Source organism: Choloepus didactylus, chromosome 5 (genome assembly GCF_015220235.1).
Source record: "Choloepus didactylus isolate mChoDid1 chromosome 5, mChoDid1.pri, whole genome shotgun sequence".
In the NCBI taxonomy this organism is placed as follows: Eukaryota; Metazoa; Chordata; class Mammalia; order Pilosa; family Megalonychidae; genus Choloepus; species Choloepus didactylus.
The window spans coordinates 60,650,159-60,671,291 of NC_051311.1; the positions used below are offsets into that span (position 1 = coordinate 60,650,159).

The 21,133-nt window shown below is 38.6% G+C and overlaps 1 protein-coding gene across 1 annotated transcript; it reads right to left on the reverse strand.

The window, feature by feature from the left end:
* Nucleotides 1-20,459: 20,459 nt before the first annotated feature.
* Nucleotides 20,460-20,805, reverse strand: LOC119533844 (signal transducer CD24-like). The gene has a single exon (XM_037835688.1). It carries the CDS (start codon nt 20,803-20,805, stop codon nt 20,572-20,574), a length of 234 nt encoding a protein of 77 aa, XP_037691616.1. The 3' UTR covers nt 20,460-20,571.
* Nucleotides 20,806-21,133: the final 328 nt, after the last annotated feature.

A 21,133-nucleotide genomic window follows, 5' to 3' on the forward strand; every position in this document is an offset into this window, starting at 1 on the left:
TTTGCATTCCAGCAGCATTAGCAGACTAGAACAGCCACCATCGGCACTATCTATATAAGGACATCTCCATTTCTTCCACAGAGAAGGAAGAAGAGTCAAAGAAGGCAGGGAGGTAAAAGAGAAAGAAAAAAGAAAGAGAGAAAAAAACCATAACAGCTAGGAAGCACCAAAAGGAAAGATAGCATTAAACTAAAGTAGAATAAAGAGTCAGACAGTATCACCAATGCCAAGAGTCCCATACCCTTCCCCCATGTCCCCCCCATTTGCATTTAGCTTTGGTATATTGCCTTTGTTATATTAAAGGAAGCATAATACAATGTTTCTGTTACTTATAGTCTCTAGTTTGCATTGATTGTATTTCCCCCCAATCCCACCCCATTTTTAACACCTTGCAATGTTGACATTCATTTGTTCTAACTCATGTAAAAACATATTTGTACCTTTTATCACAATTGTTGAGCACCCTAGGTTTCACTGAGTTATACAGTCCCAGTCTCTATCTTTCTTCTTTCCTTCTGGTGTCCCACATGCTCCTAACCTTCTTCCTTCAGCCATACTCACAGTCTTCTTTGCTCAGTGTACCCACATTGCTGTGCTACTATCTCCCAAAACTGTGTTCCAAACTTCTCACTCCTGTCTTTTCCTTTCCATCTGTAGTACTCCCTTTAATGTTTCCTGTAGAGCAGTTATCTTTTACACAAACTCTGTCATTGTCTGTTTGTCAGAGAATATTTTAAGCTCTCCCTCATATTTGAAGGACAGTTTTGCTGGATATAGGATTCTTGGTTGGTGGTTTTTCTCTTTTAGTATCTTAAATATGTCACCCCACTTCCTTCTTGCCTCCATGGTTTCTACTGAGAAATCCACACATAGTCTTATTAAGCTTCCTTTATACATGATGGATCACTTTTCTCTTGCTGCTTTCAGTATTCTCTCTTTGTCTTTGATGTTTGGTAATCTGATTATTAAGTGTCTTGGCATAGGCCTATTCAGATCTATTCTGTTTGGGGAATGCTGTGCTTCTTGGATCTGTAATTTTATGTCTTTCATAAGAGACGGGAAATTTGCATTGATTATTTCCTCTATTATTGATTTTGCCCCTTTTCCCTTCTCTTCTCCTTCTGGGACATCCATGACACATACATTCCTGCATTTCATGTAGTCATTCAGTTCCAGAGATGTTGTTCATATTTTTTCATTCTTTTCTCTATCCTTTTGTGTGTAGGCTTTCAGGTCCCTTGTTCTCCAGTTCCTGAGTGTTTTTTTCTGCTTCTTGAGATCTGCTGTTGTATCTTTCCATTGTATTTTTCATCTCTTGTGTTGTGCCTTTCATTTCCATAGATTCTGCAAGTTGTTTTTTTCAAATTTTCTATTTCTACCTTATGTTAGCCCAGTGTTTTCATTATATGCTTCATCTCTTTTGCCATATCTTCTCTAAACTTTTTGAATTGATTTAGTATTAGTTGTTTCAATTCCTGTATCTCAGTTGAAGTGTAAGTTTGTTCCTTTGGCTGGGCTGTAACTTTGTTTTCCGTAATGTAGGTTGTAGATTTCTGTTGTCCAGGCATCCTTTTTCCTTGGTTACCCCAAACAGGTTTTCCCAGATCAGAAAAGGCTCAGGTCTTGGAAGGAGGGAATAGTATCTGGTTTCCCTAAGGGTGTCTTAGATTGATATACCCTGTGACGCTTCAAGTCACTGTGTTTTTCTACTCAGCAGGTGGCACCTGTCAGCCTGTAGCTCCAGACTGGTGTAAGGCTGTGTAGCCCATGGCTGTTTTCCCCCAGGCTCTGGGATCTGGTTCTGAATGGAAGGCGGGTAGTAGAGCTTGGCACCACCTTTTTCCTCTTAGGGAAGATACACCCCCTGGGGAGAGATCATTTACATTAGAATAGTCTCTCTGTCTGTGCTATCTCCACCCTTGTCTGGGTCAGAGCAATGGGAACTGAAAATGGCTAAGGTTTTCTCCACTGAGCCGAAAAAGGGACAGAAATCCCCCCTTTAGCACAAAGTCTGCAGCCACTCTTTGGCTCTCCAAGGCCAGTTGTCACCAAAAGCCTCTGTCTGCTTGTTGGGGATTTGTAGCTTGTATTGAGCAGTCCATGCTTGTTAATTAAATCCCCAGTTGGAGCTCAGCTGAGCTATATTCACTTTCTCAGAGAATGCTGCTCTCTAGCACAGCGAGGCTTTGCAGTTTGCTGTTGGGGAGGGGGCTCTTGGCTCTGTTCCACAGTTTTTACTTACAGATTTTATGCTGTAATCTTGGGCATTCCTCCCAATTCAGGTTGGTTTATGATGAGTGGACAGTCGTGGTTGTCCCCCCGCAGTTTCTCCGGATTATTTACTAGTTGTTCCTGGTTGTTTATTAGTTGTTCCACGGGAGTAACTAGCTTCCACTCCTCTCAATGCCACCATCTTGCTGCTGTATACATACATTATTTTTGATTGTCACAACTCTGTACATAAGTAATGTTATCTACCTATTACAAAGAAGAAATCTGACACTTAAAATGTCTGAAAAGAGCATGGGTCTTAGAAATGAATGTTTTGAGTCCTGGCTCTGTCACCTATTAGGTATGTGATTTGGGGCAATCATTTAACATTTGTAGGCCTTTGTTTATCTATCTGTACTAGGCAATGAAGATATTTGCCTCACAGGGTTGAGCCAAGCCCCTTACCTGACCTAGAACAGGTGTTCATATTTTCCCTCTTTCCATATTCTGAAGATAGGCTCTGATTTCTGGGCCATGTTGGATAAATCAAAGTGCCACAAAGTCCACCAGCAATTATTCAAGAGTTGATTAATCTCATTAATTCAGAGTATGGTCATTTGACATTAAAGATAGTTTGACCTGAGTTTCAGCTAAAATTTACATTTAAACCATATCTGGGAAAAAAAGAACATTTTGCTAATCAAGTTCTTAAATTATTGTAGGAGGGAGATTATATTTAAGCAACTTAAAAGAAGAGCTTTTGGAAACTGAGCATTTTGTATGCACAATTAGAAGCTCATTTATAAATCAATTTTCAAGACAGTTTCAGCTTTATTCATCTGAAAACACTGCATTCATTCCTTCCACATAGTATGAAGCACCTACTATGTCCTATGAACTGTTCTAGGTACTTGAGATATATCAGAGAATTAAAAAAATAGACCTGCTCTTATGGTGTTTACTTCTGGTCAGGAAAGACAGGTGAAAAGCAAAAATAAATTTGCAAATTATATATAGTATTAGAAGTATATAAGTCTAATGAGAAAAATAAAACAAGGGGGGTATATAAGGAATTGAAATTTTAAACAGGGCTGTCATCATTTAAAAGGTGATATTTGAACAAAGATGAAGGAGATGAGGAAATGGGTCATTTGGCCATCTAGGAGAACAACAAATACAAAGGCCCTTGGGCAAGAATGTGCTCAGCTTTTATTCAGAAAACACTTAAATAGCTCTTACTAGAAGCACTATTCTAAGCACTTAAAAATATTAACAGCCTCCCAACAACTATGCGAATTAGATACTGTTATTTTTTTTTCCCGGATAAGGAAACCTAAGGCACAGATACGTTAAATAATTGCCCAAAGTCATGTAACTCTCAAGTGGTAAAGTTGGGATTGGGACTCAGGTAGTCTCTCTAGAGATACATGCTTTTAAGCACCAAAGTATGATATGTTTAGGAGCAGTGAGGAGATGAGGTCCCATAACTGGGGACCAGATCCTATAAGGCCTTAAAAGTCATTGTTAAGGATTTGGGAATGATATAGAGAACGATTCAAAGGGGCTTGAATATATATATGTGTATTTTTTTTTTCAGAAATTTCCAAAGCATTTACATACTTTAGATATGTATACTCTTGGCAGTTAATATGCTTACAAAAGAGGATCTCTATTTATGGGAACAAATAAAATTTGGTATGTATAATTTAGAGATGATATCCTATCAAATAATATTTGTGTAAGAGTCATCTCTTCTGTTTTTAAAGTCTTACAAGAACCTCTCTATTATGTGGCTCTAGAAACAACTTGTGTACTTGGCTATGCTTGGGGCAGCAAGCAAGTTTTGACCACAAAACTTTGTTTTCCTACTTTGAAGGGAAAAACAGTTTACAGGAGCAAATGGGCCACCTAAGGTAGGTCCTGTCTACATACCAAAGGTGATGGGTGAATGGTGCTTCCTTCTTGGGGTTTAAGGTGTCAGTGCCTTAAGGGGTCACAAGCCTACACTGGAGTCATGGCCTCAAGTGTGACATGATCCTGAGCCAACTGACCTTGAGAATAACTAGAGTTCTCGGGCTCAAGCAACTCACCCTGGAGCAGCTCAGGAGTAAGTCTGGAGAAGAGAAGGAATTAGGGAGCTTATATAGTCATCTAAGAATGATTTTAATGATCATCATAATAGCCAAAACTTATTTAGCATTTACTGTATGCCTAACATCAAGCTAAATGCTTTATAAGCATGAGCTAATTAGTCTTATCACCCCCATATTATGGATGAGGAAACTAAAGCTTAAAGAGATTAAGAAAATTGCCCAAGCTCATATACAGCTGTGACTTAAGCCCAGCTCTGTCTGTCACCAAAAAGCAGGTTCCTACTCATTATTTTATACTGTCCAGTAATACAATCCTAAATGCTTATATGAATGTTATTCTTTCTGTACTGTCTTTCTGGAGTTGGCTCCAGTTGTGAATTTCCAACTGCCTCTTGGACATAATTGCAAATATCCCACATGAGATTTATCTCACCCTTAACCGTTTTTCTACTCTTCAGTGTATCAGACACATCTTATGTGCCTCATCAGATTCTCCTGTTGTTATCTCTCAGATTCTCAGAGATCTGTCTTAGCTACTACTGCAGCTGACTGGATTTGTTTGGGCCCATGTAGTTCTGCCACCTGGGACTGGGGCTTATCTGTAATTTCCCACCTTGGCCCTCCCCTTTGACTGCCACTGAACAACCAGGCTCACCAGAATTTCTGGCTTCTCTCTTTACTCCCAACCAGGATTAAATGCCACATCATGGAACACTGGATGTGTTTTGCTGAGAGGCTGGTAATGGGAATGGATGACACAACCCAGAAGTATGGGGAAATTAAGTCAGGTGGGGTAAACTTTGACCAGTGGGAAATAGGAGACAAGAAGAAACCAAGCAGATGGGTTCCCTCTCTTTTCTTCCTATAAAGAACTTATCTGAAGCATATTTTCACCACATAGGCTGTCTAGAGATAGTCTGCTTGGACAAGCAGACATACCTTCCATCTCTTTGTGTACTGTGTATCATCTTGCCTTGCTTCTCATCTTTCTCTTTTTCTCCTCTCACTTTCCCTTACTTTATGCCCTGGGATTGCACCTCCTAATTAAAATATTAGGATTAATTCTTGCTTCAAGTTCTATTTTTCTAGAAAACATGGTCTAAGACATTCAGGCTCAATTTCTCCAAGGGAACTACTACTTCCCAAATTTTTCAGGCTCAAAGCCAAGCTTCCTAGAGTGTATTTTAAAGGATGATAGCAACTGATAATAGTATTGTCAATATTGTCAGTACCTGACAGAATTCATGTATTACCCCCCCAAAAGATGACACAGACCGTTATTTAATAAATGCAGTTTATTTGAAAGAAAAAAAGTAATTAAAATATTCTTGGTGGTAAAAAGATTTTGAACCAGTAGCTAAAAAACTAGCCTAGGCTTAGAAACCTCACTTCTAAATCCATTCATGTCCTGAGTATCTCACAACTGGCCTTTCCATGCCTTTCTAGTCCTGCCCTGGTTTGGGTCCCTGTGACTTTCAGTTGGACTATTATAATAGCTTCCTAATTTGTTTTTTTGTTTCCACATTCTCCTACTTTTTTTTTCTTTAATAGAGAAGTTGTGAGTTTACAAAATAATCATACGTAAAATAGAGAACTCCCATACACCACTCTACCACTAACACCTTGCATTGGTGTGGAACATTTGTTACTATTGATGATAGCACTTTTTAAATAACTGTACTATTTTTTTAACAGTAGTTACCTTTGTTAAAATTGATGAAAGATGATTAAAATAGTTCTATTGTCCATTATTTACATTAAATGTATTTTCTCCCTATATACCACTTTATTATTACCACCTTGTATTAATATCGTACATTTGTCATAATTCATGAAAGAATATTTTTATACTCATGCTATTAGCCATAGTCCATAGTCTACAGTAGAGTTCACTGTGTGGTACTGTCCTATGTTTTATCTTTTAATTTTTATTCTAGTGATATATACATCCTAAAGTTTCTTCATTTAACCACATTCACTTATACAATTCAGCGCTGTTGATTACATTCACAATAATGTGCTACCATTCCCACCATCCATTTCCAAACCTTTACCATCAGCTTAAATAGAAAATCTATACAAATTAAGCATCAACTCCCCATTCTCTAATCCCAATCTGTCTCCTGGTAACCTATATTCTAGATTCTAACCCTATGAGTTTGCTTATTATAATTAGTTCATAACAGTGAAATCATACAATATTTGTCCTTTTGTACCTGGCTTATTTTAATCAACATAATATGCTCAAGATTCATCTATATTATCACATTCATCAGGATATCATTCCTTTTTATGGATGAATAATATTCCATCATACATATATACCACATATTGTTTTAACATTCATCAGTTGATGGACACATAACTGTCTTTTGGCAATTGTGAATAATGCCACCATGAACATCAGTGTGAAAATATCTGTTTGAATCCCTGCTTTCAGTTCTTCACGGTACATACCTAGTAGTGGGATTACTGGATCATATGGTAATTCCATACTTAGCTTCCTAGGGAACTACCAAACTGTCTTCCACAGTGGCTGCACCATTTTATATTCCAACTGGCAATGAATGAGTGTTCCCATTTCCCCACATCCTCTCCAATACTTGTAGTTTTCTGTTTTTGTTTTTTTTTTTTAGTAGTGGCCAATCTAGTAGGTGTGAAATACCTCATTGTGCTTCTGTTTGCATTTCCCTAATAGTTAGTGATGTTGGGCATCTTTTCATGTGCTTTTTAGCCATTTGTATTTCTTTTGAGAAATGTCTATTCATCTCTTGCCAATTTTTAAATTGGGTTGTTTGTCCTTTTATTTTTGAGTTGTAGGATTTCTTCATATATTCTAGATCTTAAACCCTTATTGGATATATGATTTCCAAATATTTTCTCCCATTGAGTAGGTTGTCTTTTCACTTTCTTGACAAATTCTTTTGATGAACAAGTTTTTAATTTTGAGGAGGTCCCATTTATCTATTTTTTCTTTTGTTGCTTGTGCTTTCCATGTAAAGTCTAAGAAACCATTGCCTACCACAAGTCTTGAAGATGCTTCCGTATGTTTTCTTCTAGGAGTTTTATAGTCCTGGTTCTTATATTTAGGTCTTTGATACACTTTGAGTTAATTTTTGTGTATGTAGTTAGATAGGGGTCCTCTTTCATTCTTTAGCTTATAGATATCCAGTCCTTCTGGCACCATTTGTTGAAGAGATTGCTCTTTCTCAGTTGAGTACACTTGGAAGCCTTCTTAAATATCAATTGGCCATATATGTGAGGGTCTCTTTCTGAACTCTCAATCCAATTCCATTGGTCAATATGTCTATGTTGTTTTAGCTACTGTAGCTTTATAATATGCTTTAAAATCAGAAAGTGTGAATTCTCCAACTTCATTCTTCATTTTCAAGATGTTTTTGGCTATTCAGTTTCCCTAACCCTTCCAAATAAATTTGATAATTGGCTTTTCCATTTCTGCAAAATAAGCTGTTGGGATTTTGATTGGGGTTACATTGAATCTTTTTTTTTTTAATTGAGATTGTTCACATACCATGCAATTATCCAAAGATCCAAAGTGTGCAATCAATCAGTTGCCGCCAGTACCATCATACAGCTGTGCATCCGCCACAATTAATTTTTTTCAATTTTTAGAACATTTTAATTACTCCAGAAAAGAAATACAGACCAAAAAAAGGAAACTTAAATCCTCCCATGCCCCCTAACTATCCCCTTCCATTGTTGACTCATAGTATTGGTATAGTACATTTGTTACTGTTGATGAAAGAACGTTAAAATACTACTAACGGTAATTAGTTTGCAATAGGTATATTTTTTCCCTATATGCCCCTCTATTATTTTTTTTTAAGTTTCAGAATAGTATTTAATTTTCAGATAATTATAGTCATCTTATTTGATATCACAAAATAGTGGCTGTGTTATAAATTTTACAGATGAGGATATTGCACTATTCTCACCATACCTAGGTTGCAGAATAAATCTGAATACAGATCAATACTTCCCCTTCTTCCTCCTTTATATATTTACAAACAGGCCTACACATAACCCTTGCTATTCAAATTATTTTTATCTGAACCAAGGAACTAAATGCATTGAGATAATTTTGTTTTATTTATAGGAATTCCCACTGAACTATACAAGCTTAGGGATCAGAGAGTAAATAGATTTTTTTTTTTGTCAAACCCTCTATCTGAAATCAGAAGCTAAAATGGTTCAGTATTTTCCATTAATGATGCAATAAATAGCAAATCTTGGGTCCACAATTAATGTTCTTTTGTTTCAGAGTATGAAATAGAAGTTAAAAATTGCCATTTAATTTAGTGTTTCAATGACTACAATAACAGATGTCTCTTCATAAATAAATAGACATTTTCACCAACACTGCTCCCTAGATGTCTTTGCTCTATATAGCTCATGCCTATCTCCAGACAATGGCATCTAATTTATATCAACCAATAAAACATAATTGAGAATACACATTTTTCAATGTTCTCAAAAAGTATAGGAGTATTCCTTTGGATTTTCAAAAGAAGTCTATATTTTCAGACTTAAATTTAATAGTTTTTAATTATTCTTAGTCTAATTTCTGTTTTATCAATTAGGAAACTAAGAGTCATCTTACAAGTTAAGTGAGATGACCACATTTACAATCAGCAAGTCAGAAAAGTGAAGCAAGTATCTTCATCTTCTGACTTCCAGTGTTTCAGAAAGAATGCCATATGATAAACCTGAGTTATCCATTTGAAATAGAGTGAAAGAAATGGTAGCATGGAATAGGATGTGATACCAAGTATGTTTTCTCCTTCATAGTGTCACCATTCTGCAATGTCTGTTTATTCCTCTCTGAAATACAGAATTAAAAATAATTTAATATAGGGTTGTGTCTTATGATGACTATGATGATAATAATGCCAAACTTATATTCAGTGGTCACTATATGGCTTAAAAAATGCATCTTCATCTAATATTATGGAACCTTTCTCCATATCTCTCTCTCCTCTCCCCATTTCTCTGTCAGTATGGCTCCCTTTAGTATCTCAAGTAGGGCAGGTCTTTTATTAGCAAAATCTCTCAGCATTTGTTTGTCTGTGAAAAATTTAAGCTCTCCCTCAAATTTGAAGGAGAACTTTGCTGGATAAAGAATTCTTGGTTGGAAATTTTTCTCTCTCAGAATTTTAAATATGTCATGCCACTGCCTTCTTGCCTCCATGGTGGCCTCTGAGTAGTCACTACTTAGTCTTATGTTGTTTTGTTTGTATGTGGTGAATTGCTTTTCTCTTGCTGTTTTCAGAACTTGCTCCTTCTCTTCAGTATTTGACAGTCTGATCAGAATATGTCTTGGAGTGGGTTTATTTGTATTTATTCTATTTGGAGTTCACTGGACATTTATGCTTTGTGTATTTATGTTGTGTAGAAGGTTTGGGAAATTTTCCCCAACAATTTCTTTGAATACTCTTTCTAGACCTTTACCCTTCTCTTCCCCTTCTGGGACACTAATGAGTCTTATAGTTGGATGTTTTATTTTATCTATCATATCCCTGAGGTCCATTTCAATTTTTTCAATTTTTTTCCCCATTCTTTCTTTTGTTCTTTCATTTCCATTTTGTTGTACTCCAGGTTGCTGAATCATTGTTCAGCTTCCTCTAGTCTTGTACTATGAGTATCCAGAATCTTTTTAATTTGGTCAACCGTTTCTTTTATTTCCATAAGATCATCTGTTTTTTTTATTTACTCTTGTAATTTCTTCTTCATGCTCTTTTAGGCTCTTCTTCATGTCTTTCATATCCTGTGCCATGTTCTTCTTCATGTCCTTTGTATCCTGTGCCATGGTCTCATTGTTTGTCTTTAGTTCTTTGATTAATTTCTCCAAGTACTGCATCTCCTCTGATCTTTTGATTTGGGTGTTTGGGTTTGGGTTATCCATATTGTTTGGTTTTCTCACATGCTTCAAAATTTTGGTTGTTTTTGGCCTCTTGGCATTTGCTTAACTTGATAGGGTTCTTTTAGGGTGTGTATGCTTCAAATACTTCTCTCTAATTTGTCAGATGTACAGCTTAGTGGCATACACTTTCTCTAACTAACCAGCAGGTGGCATCTGCGAGCCACCTATTCCCCTCAAGCCAGTTCTCCCCAACTTTGTCTTTGTGGTGTGTGGGGGTCTGATTCTTTTGGGGTCCAATTGGTGCACCAGTTTTGCGTGTGTAGTTGGTGCTGTCCGCCCTGAATGTGGGGTGTGTGTCTGAATGGTTAGAGAGTGAGGGCGGCTTTAACAATCAAACCACCCAGGTGTTCCTAGAGATTTAAGGCTGTTCCAAGAGTCTAAACCTTCAGTTCAGTCTCACCACAGATTGTCTCTGCCGCTGACCCACAAGTCCTTGGTATTGGTGTATGGTCCCTGGGATTTCCAAGTGGGGCCCTCTTCCAAGCTGTGCCCTTCTAAGGCCTCAGCTGAGAGAAGGCTGTGCTACGTCACAGGTGCGCACTGACCCTCAAGGGAATTTCGGAGCCACAGGGCCATTTATGGGCATTTTCAGGCTGCTGAAAGGATCACTGAATGGGGCATGTCAATTTCCCCCCCTTTGCACAGCTCTGCCTTCCCAGCTCCAGGACAATCAGCTGTGGGTGCATGAAAGGCCACTGTCCACGCCCGATTCTGTGGTGTGTGCATGTGATGCTGGAAATACTTCCCATCACCCTGGGTTTTTTCTTGGCGCAGCTCTGGGTTGTGGCTCCAGAGCAGGCAGGAGCATGCCCAGCCCACCAGGAAGATGGCTGCAAGGGGCCTGGGTTTTTTTCCCCTTTTGGCTAACCTCTGCCTGCCTCGCTCTGAGACAGGTAGCAGCAGATGCACGAAAGGCTATCGTCCATGCCAGATACTGAGGTGTACTCACAGGTAGTGGAGATGCCATTCCTGCCATGCTTCCCTGTGCAGTTCTCGCTGCTGGATCCGCAGCCACTTTTGGGTTTTTAAAAAAGTAGTCCAACTCCAAACACCAACATACGGTTTCCCCACACCACAGTGTGGCTGCCAGATATTAAGCAGACTTACTCACTCATTTCAGAATGCAGACTCCCGGTTTCACCAAGTGCATGGTCCCTGTGGATTAGCAGACCTTGTCCAGCTGGTGCATTGCTGGAACTGGTGTTCTGGGTGACTTTCTGGCTTTTATCTAGTATTTTTTACTGAGGTGTTTTGTTTTGTTTTGTTTTCCCTGTTTCTCCTAACCACCATCTTCCAGAGGTCCAGATCCACAGTTTTTACTTGCAGATTTTATGCTGTGATCTCGGGCATTCCTCCCAATTCAAGTTGGTGTATGATGAGTAGGTGGTCACATTTGTCTCCCCGCAGTTATTCCAGCTTATTTACTAGTTGTTTCTCATTTTTTTAGTTGTTCCAGGGGGACTACTTGGCTTCCACTCCTCTCTATGCCACCATCTTAGATCATTCCCTGCACTGAATCTTTACATCATTTTGGATAGAATTGACATCTTAATGATATTTAGTCTTCCAATCTGTAAACATGGAATGTCCTTCCATTTATTTAGGTCTTCATTGATTTCTTCAAGCAATGTTTTGTTGTTTTCCATACAAGTCCTTTACATGCTTGGCTAAATTTATTCCTGGACTTTTGATCCTTTTAGTTGCTATTGTAAATGGAATTTTTTTTCTCCATTTCCTCCTCAAATTGCTCATTACTAGTGTATAGAAATACTGTTGATTTTTGCATGTTGACCTTCTATCCTGACACTTTGCTGACCTTGTTTATTAGCTCTAGTAGCTTTCTTGTGGATTTTTCAGGATTTTCTATATACAGGATCATGTCATCTGCAAATGGTGAAAGTTTTCCTTCTTCCTTTCCAGTTTGGATGCCTTTTTTTTTTTTTTTTTTTTTTTTTGGAGGAGAAAAGAATTTATTTACGATCTTGCAAGATGGGGCGTCCAGCCAAACACGCGGAAGGCTGGCGCCCCAGAGGAAGAGAATGGCGATGTTTAAATCTCCTACTCCTAATTCGCAAGTCCCTCCCCTGTTTCCCCATTGACTGGGTACTACAGAGGTTACAGCCTATCCGAGAACACTAACTAATTCATCTTTTGAGATTTTAATTTGTACAGCCAATCCCAGAGAGCCAACTAGCTCATTATTGAGATTTTGAACTGATTAGCCAATGCCCCCCCAAATTTTTATTTTTTTGCTGTGAGTTCCCACCTCTGATACTACCTCATGTCTCTTTACATCAGGCAGATTCTCTCTTCTCTTTGTCTGGGGCTTGTTTAAACTGGTTTTGCCTCCATTTCCCTTATTCCATGCTGTCTCTATGTGAAAACGAAACTTATTCCTTTCTTACAGATTCCCTCCTCTTTTTTTTTAAACACTTTTAGTTTTCACATTTTAGATTCTCAAATTTGCTAAGGGCTTTTTTACATTCCTCATCATAGGGATCTTTCTTATTTTTGATTCTAGTGGTTTTGATGGCTTTCTGAACTAGCCTTTGAGCACACGGGATTATGTAGCACTCAGCTGTTATAAACATTTTGGCTGGAATGATAAGGAAAATTAAAATAGATGTTGCAATTCCTTTCCATTTCTCGAACCAATTTTCCAACCATTCTATGACTGGGTTGTTAATGCTAGAATTCTTTTCTAGTTTCTGAAATAAGGCTGTTAAGCCTTGTAGGGCGTTGATGATAGTTCCATTAGGCGCGGTATTATAGGGGATGAATGTGCGACAATTTCCCCCAACTATAGCACAGACGCTTCCTTTTTCAGCTAGCATCATGTCTAGGGCCATTCTGTTTTCCCATGCCATTCGGCTAGTGGCATCTAACTGTTCTGCTATTTCTTTAATGACATTCCTGGTATAGTTGATAAATTTTAGCTGATGATTGACATTTTTATTGATGGTGACCCACCAGAATAAGGACGATTTAAATTTTGCAGCTAATTGATTTTTAGCTTTAAACTCATTAGGAACTTTCTGGGGAACCCCTATACTATCTACAAACATTTTTTATTGAAGGAATTAGGTACACTTTGTACATTTTTCTTTTCTCCTTTGCCTTGGGTTGGTACTTTATTACTTTCAAATGCCAGGGTAAATGAGATAGCCAATTGAACCAGAGCACAGGTTCCTCCCCACCTTTCAGGTAGTGTTGGCCAGAGGATGCCCTTCCCACAGTACCACCAAAGGTCTGCTCGGGGTATAGTTAGGCTGGAGAAGTTGCCAGTACTATCCTTGCTCACATTCCACACCTGTGTACACAGAGCCATGGTACCAAGATCCTGGAGCCCTTCTTCCCATCTGGAGAGACAGGCAGAGTGGTTTCCGGGACCGAGGTGAGACGCTGGTATGGCTTTGACACTTCCCTCCTGGACTGGAGGGAAAAGGGAGGACAACGTACTACAACTTTCACCAGGAGTAGCATTTTGAAAGAGGAGTGTTATACATTTAAACTCCCTTTCATGCTTTTTCATCCCCAAGGGGAAGGGCATAATCTGAACAGTGGGTTGTTTGGTTGTACAAGCATAACAGTCACTTCTGTTTAGACTCTGGATGGTATGTTTGCCCCATTCTACCCAGGCATTTGTATTTCCATAACCTGTCTCTATTTCTGTGGTTTGCTCTAAGTCTTTGGTCTTAAGTATTCTAATGACCTTGGGGTCAATTTGTACTGGAGAGTTAAATTCCAGCCAAGTTTCCCTTAATGGTTTTTCCTCCAACCTGGGTAAGACCCATCCCTCATACTGTGTGGTCCACCAAGCAGTGTTCGAAGAATAACAAGGGTTAGGTGTCTCATAAGTTATACTCTCAAATGTTCGCCCCCCAACAATCTTGCTTTCTATTTGAACAGTCTGCTTACATAAATGCTTATATTCCTCCCTCAGTTGTTGCTGATGTTTTAGATTTTTACAGCTCATTACTTGACAAACATCAAATTGTACAGTTTGAGACTTTAAGCCTTTGACTACACTTATAACCAGCTTAGCAGAACCTGTTACTCCTTGAATATAGAACATTATGATCAGCATAAGCAATTTCATCATTAAGCTATACACAGAGCACAATGCAAACATAGGGTTTAATCCAGCCCTTTCTCCCTTCTAATATGTTCCTTTAACTGTTGCCTATTTAAAGTGATCCTTAGGGGATCTGAGGTAGGAGTCACTTTCCAGGATTCAGGTTGAGTTGCTGGATACTTATCGTCTGGTTCAGGCACCGGTCCCTTCACTTGTGTGTAATGAGTCCAGCCTCTTTCTGCCATTCAGACTGCCGTCTCAGTTGTCAGCAAGACTTGATAGGGTCCTTCCCAGATCGGTTGAAGTCTGGATTCTTTCCACGACTGGATCAGAACCCAGCTGCCAGGCTGATGTCGATGGGCAGCAAATTCAAGAGGCGGGGTCTGAGCCAGCAGTCCACGGTGCCTGAGAGATGATAAAGTAGAAGACAAGGCCAGTATATAATTCTTAAGAAAAAGATCCTTTGTGTCTAGGGAGGGGAGCTCTCCAGTCCTCCTGGGGAAAGGCAAACCAAAAACCAAAGGCCTACACCTTGTAATTGCCTAAGTACTAAATTACACATGGCTTGCACCCCTCTAATGACTCCCCTAGTGTAAAACTGCTAATACCTGCTTTAGGTACAGACACAACTTACCAACATTTCAGGCTAGAACAATTAGACTAAAGGACAACAATAATTTACAATAACCTAAGATTAATGAACATAAAAAGGCTTACCACTCTTAAATGCTAACTTAAAATTCAGTTTTTAGTACACCTAGTTTAGTGATGCTTGAATATACGTGATTCACATATATGCATACCCTGAACATACACACAAGTTTTGCTGTTAGATGAGTAAAAACCCACTCTCCAGGGAGAGGAGGACAAGCCTTGGTGTGTAGTATTTGACAATATATGTGGTGTCTTTATTCCTATTAGACTTAATGTTAAGATAGCAACCTGGCATTACCAAATGGAGACCTGGGAAGAGATATGAACCATTCACTGTTCTAAGTTTGTTTAATTCAGCTTTAGTGAACCTTAAACCCTTTTATAGGAACATTTACTTGCACTTTGAGTATGGACCTTTTGCTTTTGCCCAAAATATATCAGAAAAATTATTCTGCTTTTTACAAGAATACACAGTCTCATATATCTGGAATACAGACACATATAACTTATATACACACTCATAACCATACGAAACAGACATACATTCCCATTTACAAGCATGTATAGCCAATACACTACTGTTACACATACATAGAAAACTTTTACACAGTTTTTCTCACTTTTTTTCATTTTTCACACTATTGTGAAACTGCACACAATTGCCCAGCTTTAGAGTACACACAAACTAGTATACGCTATAAAGACACAAAGAAATAGCTTCAGTTTACTATAGATGAGTAAAAAAAAAAAAAAAAAAAATTTTGCCAAGTTTTAAATTACACACTGACAAACTTTAACAGTTTGAAAGACTCTTACGTAATTATATTACATGCTTTTATTACATACAAATACAACTATCCCACATTCCTGTGTAAACATACAACTTAAACTCCCATTAGATTCATGAAGTTTTAACTCTCAGAATGCATCCAAATACAGTCCTAAAAAATGTGCATTTAACTTTCTATATACCCTGATACACACATTAAGGGACTTTAAATGTAGCTTCCACATGCCTTAGACTTAATTACACAGCACACTAAAATATGTAAATGTATTTATTAATACCTGTTTAGCCCCACATAAGTATATGAATAGAGAATCACACAAACCCCATGCTACAAATTTCCTTCCTCCTTTTTTTTTTTTTTTTTAAACTGCTCCAATTACTTCTCTATCTCACTTTTGTCTGTTTCCTCCCTGGCTTGTTGACTCTCTGAATATTTCCTCTAATGGCTTATTCAGCCATTCATCGATTTTTGGATCTTCTCTGAATATTAGGCTAAAATTCCTTTATATAGCTGACCTTTTAAAGTCTGAGTTATTAACAGAATGACATTGTATTCTTGGGGCTTGAGGGAGTGGGAGTCCAACCCTTTTCAGAGGCTTTTGTGGCAGCCCTTTTCTTTTCAAAGTCTGGGGTGATGTTGGGGAGATTACCTTTTTGGCCCCACCCTTCTTAAACATCGGGGTGCCACCCAGACTCTGCCTCTTCGGGGTAAAGGCTCTACCTAACAGTGGGGTGGCAGCCAGGCTTTTCCCATTCCCCTGGGAATGTGCTCCACCCTCTGGGTCCTGAGGCGGCAAAACTTTTCTAGAGCATTGAGGCGGAAGGCCCACCCTCAACCCCCAGGGCAAACGCACCCTTTTCATGCATGTGGGCCACTCCACTCTCCCAGCCTGAGACCACTTGACTTCAAACCTCAACTTTCATCGTTCTTTGGGGATATGGGTACAGCCAATTTTATTTTAGGTGGATGCAGTCTCTCTCTTTCTCTCATAGCCGCCCTCTTTCCCATTTCCCTTTCTTCTCCCAAGAAAGGGATATTTACATAAACCAGATTTTAAGAATCAAGTTAATTGTTATTCAGCTAGCCTTGCTAGGCTTTTTATTAATGATTCTTACCTTCCTTTCTTTAAGAGCCTTTAGAAACAGAAACTTTTGGAAATCTCTCCATTTTTTTTTTTTTAACTTTTGGTGGGTTGTAATTACTGGAGCAGTCAGCATTAACTGGCTCTCCAATTGCCTGGGGGCATAGACTGCTTCCACCAAAACCTCAAGCTTTAATGGTTCCCGCCCCAGTGGGGGAGGGGAAACCATAAGGTGGGGGAATGCTTATCCCAGGTTTTAGTTTCTTTTTTCCCTGCAGCCACCACATGGCACAGTTCAATTCTGCCTTGGAAAAAGGTTTATTTTTATTAACATGACACACGAGGTCAGCACAAAGCCAACTCTTATCTGCCTTATATTTTGGCCAGAATATATTTGGCAGCAAAATGCTTTTTTTTTTTTTTTTTTTTAAACATAACAATAATATTTGATCATTTTCTTTTACCCTTTCCCTTGGTCCAATTACTTTTAGCCCAATGTTTTAACATGTTTCCCAATGGATTATTTAGAGGAATGTTCCCCGGGGACCCTAAAGGTACCCCCTTCCCTTTATTCCCGGCCGGCTGACTGCCTCTATTCCCCATTCTGAGTCTTGCCTGAGCATCTTTCCCTTAGGATCAGCTCTAGGCTCATCAGAATGTCCCCATTCTGAGTCTTGTTTGGGCATCTTTCCCTCAGGATCAGCCCCAGACTTTCAGAATGCTTTAACCACCAAGGTAATATAATATTTCTTTCCTTACCTTGGTCCGTGCACGGAGTTGCCTGGTTAACCAGAGGCAGGCCTTTTCTTTTCCCCCTTTTCTCATCCACAACCGGCAGATCCAAGCGTCTGGTCTCGGGCCCTTTAGCTGCCGGAGATGGGCCCCCAATGGCGGAGTCCGAGACCGCTCAATCAGCGGGGCGCGCCTTCCCTTTGTCCACCTCGGGGGTCCCCCTCCGAAGCTTTGGATCCCGGACGAGCCCCCAAGTTGTCGGAAATAAAGTGGTACCTGTAAGGGAATAAACGCTCTCTCGGTTCTGGAGGAGAAAAGAATTTATTTACGATCTTGCAAGATGGGGCATCCAGCCAAACACGCGGAAGGCTGGCGCCCCTGGATGCCTTTTAATTCATTTTATTGCCCAACTGCTCTTGTTAGAACTTCTGGCAAAGTGTTGAATAACAGCAATGATAGTGGGCATCTTTGCCTTATTCAGATCTTAGAGCAGAAGCTTTCAGTCTTCACCACTAAGTATAAGGTTAGCTATGGGTTTTCATATATGCCCTTTATCATGTTGACAATGTTTCCTTCTATTCCCCTTTTTCAAAGTGTTTTTATCAAGAAAATATGCTGGATTTTGTCAAATGCCTTTTCTGTATCAATCAAGATGATCCAATGGTTTTCCCCCTTCAATTTGTTAATGTGGTATATTTCATTAACTTATTTTCTTGTGTTGCTTGCATACTTGGGATAAAACCCACTTGATCATGGCGTATAATTTTTTTAATGTGCTGTTGGATTCAATTTGTAAGTATTTTGTTGTGGACTTTTGCATCTATATTCATTAGAAAGATTGGTCTGTAATTTTCTTTTCTTGTAGCATCTTTATCTAATTTTGGTATTAGGGTGATATTGTCCTCAAAAATGAATTAGGTAGTGTTTCCTTCTCTGTTTCCTTGTTGATCCTCTCTCTAGATGTTCTATCTATTGATGAGAATGGTATATTGAAGTCTCCAACTATTATTGTAGCATTGTCTATTTTTCCCTTCAGTTTTTCCAATACTTGCCTCATGTATTTTGGGGCACCATGGTTAGGTGCATCAATATTTATGAGTTTTCTTCTTGGTGGATTGCCCTTTTTATTAATGTAATGTCCTTATTTGTCTCTTATAATGGTTTTGCATTTAAAGTCTATTTTGTCTGATATTAGTATAGCTACCTCAGTTCTTTTTTGTACTGTTTGCTTGGACTATCTTTTTCCAACCTTACACTTTTAACCTATTGTTGTCTTTGGGTCTAAGGTGAGTCTCTCGTAAACAGCATATAGTTGGATCATGCCTTTTTATCTATTCTGCCAATCTGTGTTTTATGATTGGGGAGTTTAATACATTAACATTCAATGTTATTACTGTGAATGCAGTACTTACTTCATCTATTTTATCCTTTGGTTTTTATATGTCATATCTTTTTTTTTTTTTTTGCTCTTTCAGCCATTTTTTATTTACAGTTTGTGTTCAATGCAAATCAATTCCATAACATGAGAAGTTACTATGAATCAAAGCATAAATACACAAACACAATATACAATCCAAAACAGATGTATAGCTTTCAAATATAGAGCAAAAGGGAGTGAGTGTTCATTCACACACACAGTAGCTTGTTGGATCTGGTTGTTCCCACGTAGGATTCTAGAGGGGGAAAAAAATGACTGGCTATCAAGACTACTGTGGCCATATTAGATACTGGACAATCAAAGCATCAGTGTGTGACCATGCAAACAAAAACTTCATAAGGTATCTATTTTTAAAAAGATTTCTGTGCATTGAGGCAGTTATAAAAGATTTACTTTCCAGAATCAAGCCAACTTTAGGCTTAGGACCAAGTTCTAACTATCTAAAAAATATTAACTGATATAGAAAGTGTTCCAAATGTGGCTACTCTGATTCATAAAGTTCAAAAAAGTATTTACAGAAGGAGTATAAAAGTTTTTGCGAATTTAATGCAGGATAGGTTCCAGTCCTCACTTCCCAAATACTGGATTTACATTATTTATTTTTGGCTCCTTCACATTTGCCTTTTAAATTTTAAGACCTGTCAATTTTTCTTTCAAAACAGACCACTTATTAAATTGTAAAAAGTATTCAACATATGCAGAAACAAAAAAGCAGCATTTTGAAATTGGTTGAGGTCAATGTGCTTCTACTCTTTGGAATCAGTTTAGCTAAATGAATCTGGTGCTGTTGGTGGATGGGAATGTGATGGGAAATGCCAATCATTTGATTTTACAAGTGTATAAGCAAGATTTATTCATTATGCTTGCACTGGGGGGTAGATTCCAATACATCATTGCACTGGCACATGTCAATTACTACATAAAAAGTCAAATACAATGTCAAATCCAAAGCCTCAGAAATAAAAGAGTTCAGTTCCCAAGAGAACAGTGATAGCTTAACAATGTAAAACTTTTATCTAGAGTTTATCAGCATTAAATTAGTATTGGTGAAACAGTACATGTAGAATTTACAGTAACACCTGGAGGTTCCTTCTAATGTACACATAAATAGAATCATGGAAGCTTTTATGTTACCTAATCATTTCATGGCCCTGTATATTTAATGTACCAAATGAAAACTGAATCTCAATTCCACACCCCATTGCTTCTCTCTAGGAAAGAGAAAATCTATTTGTTTTTCAAGGTAGAGTTTTAATTGTCCATATTTCTTAAGTCACATTTAAGGAAATCCTCTCTTCATTTTGGATGTTGTCTGTCTTCATCTTCTACATAAAACTCCAGCAGAATTAACATTGGCCTTCATTATCTAGTCAAATCCTTCACATGTTCTTCAAACCAATCAAATTTGGGATTCTCAACATTTTCTGTATCAATAAGGTGTAGAACCAGTAGATTTGATGAAGACCCGTTTTCTCCTTGCCACACTGGACTTCAGATGCCATTTGGGTTGGGTTCAGAAGATGGGGAAGCATAGATGTTTCTTGACCTGAGTCTCTTAGCAGTAAAGATGTAAAAGGGGGAGTGAGATCACGAGGAGGCTGGCTGTAGACTGCAGGGCATCACCTCCTGGGGTGGTGACATTAGTTGTACTTGGGGCAGCCGAGGTACTGTGGGTGGAGTTACTTGAAAGTGTTATGGCAGTTGTTTGATTTGAATAAATCTGCATGGGTAAGAGCAGCGCCAGAAGCAGCAGCCCCAGTCCGAGCCTGGCCACCATCGCTTTGCCCATGTCTGCTCCGTTGGCGCGCTGTGACTCTCGCTGTATGCTGGGTGCGTGGAGAACCACTGGCTAGGGGCAGGCTCAGGCAAGGTCTATGTCATATCTTTTTTGTGTGTTTCTTTTTACACTTTTAGTTACCTTTACTCATATCTTCATTTCTTCACTCTGCTCCATGCCTCTCTTTCCTGTCTTTTCCTTTCAGCCTGAAGAACTCCCTTTAGTATTTCTTGTAAGGCAGTGTCTTCTTGATGAACTCTCTCAGTTTCAGTTTATCTGTAAATATTTTAAACTCTCCCTCATTTTTTAAGGTCAGTTTTGCCAGATAAAGAATTTTTGG

What these genes read in the sequence shown, in the direction of transcription:
- LOC119533844 (XM_037835688.1), bottom strand. Translation starts at nt 20,805, where the DNA reads ATGGGCAAAGCGATGGTGGCCAGGCTCGGACTGGGGCTGCTGCTTCTG.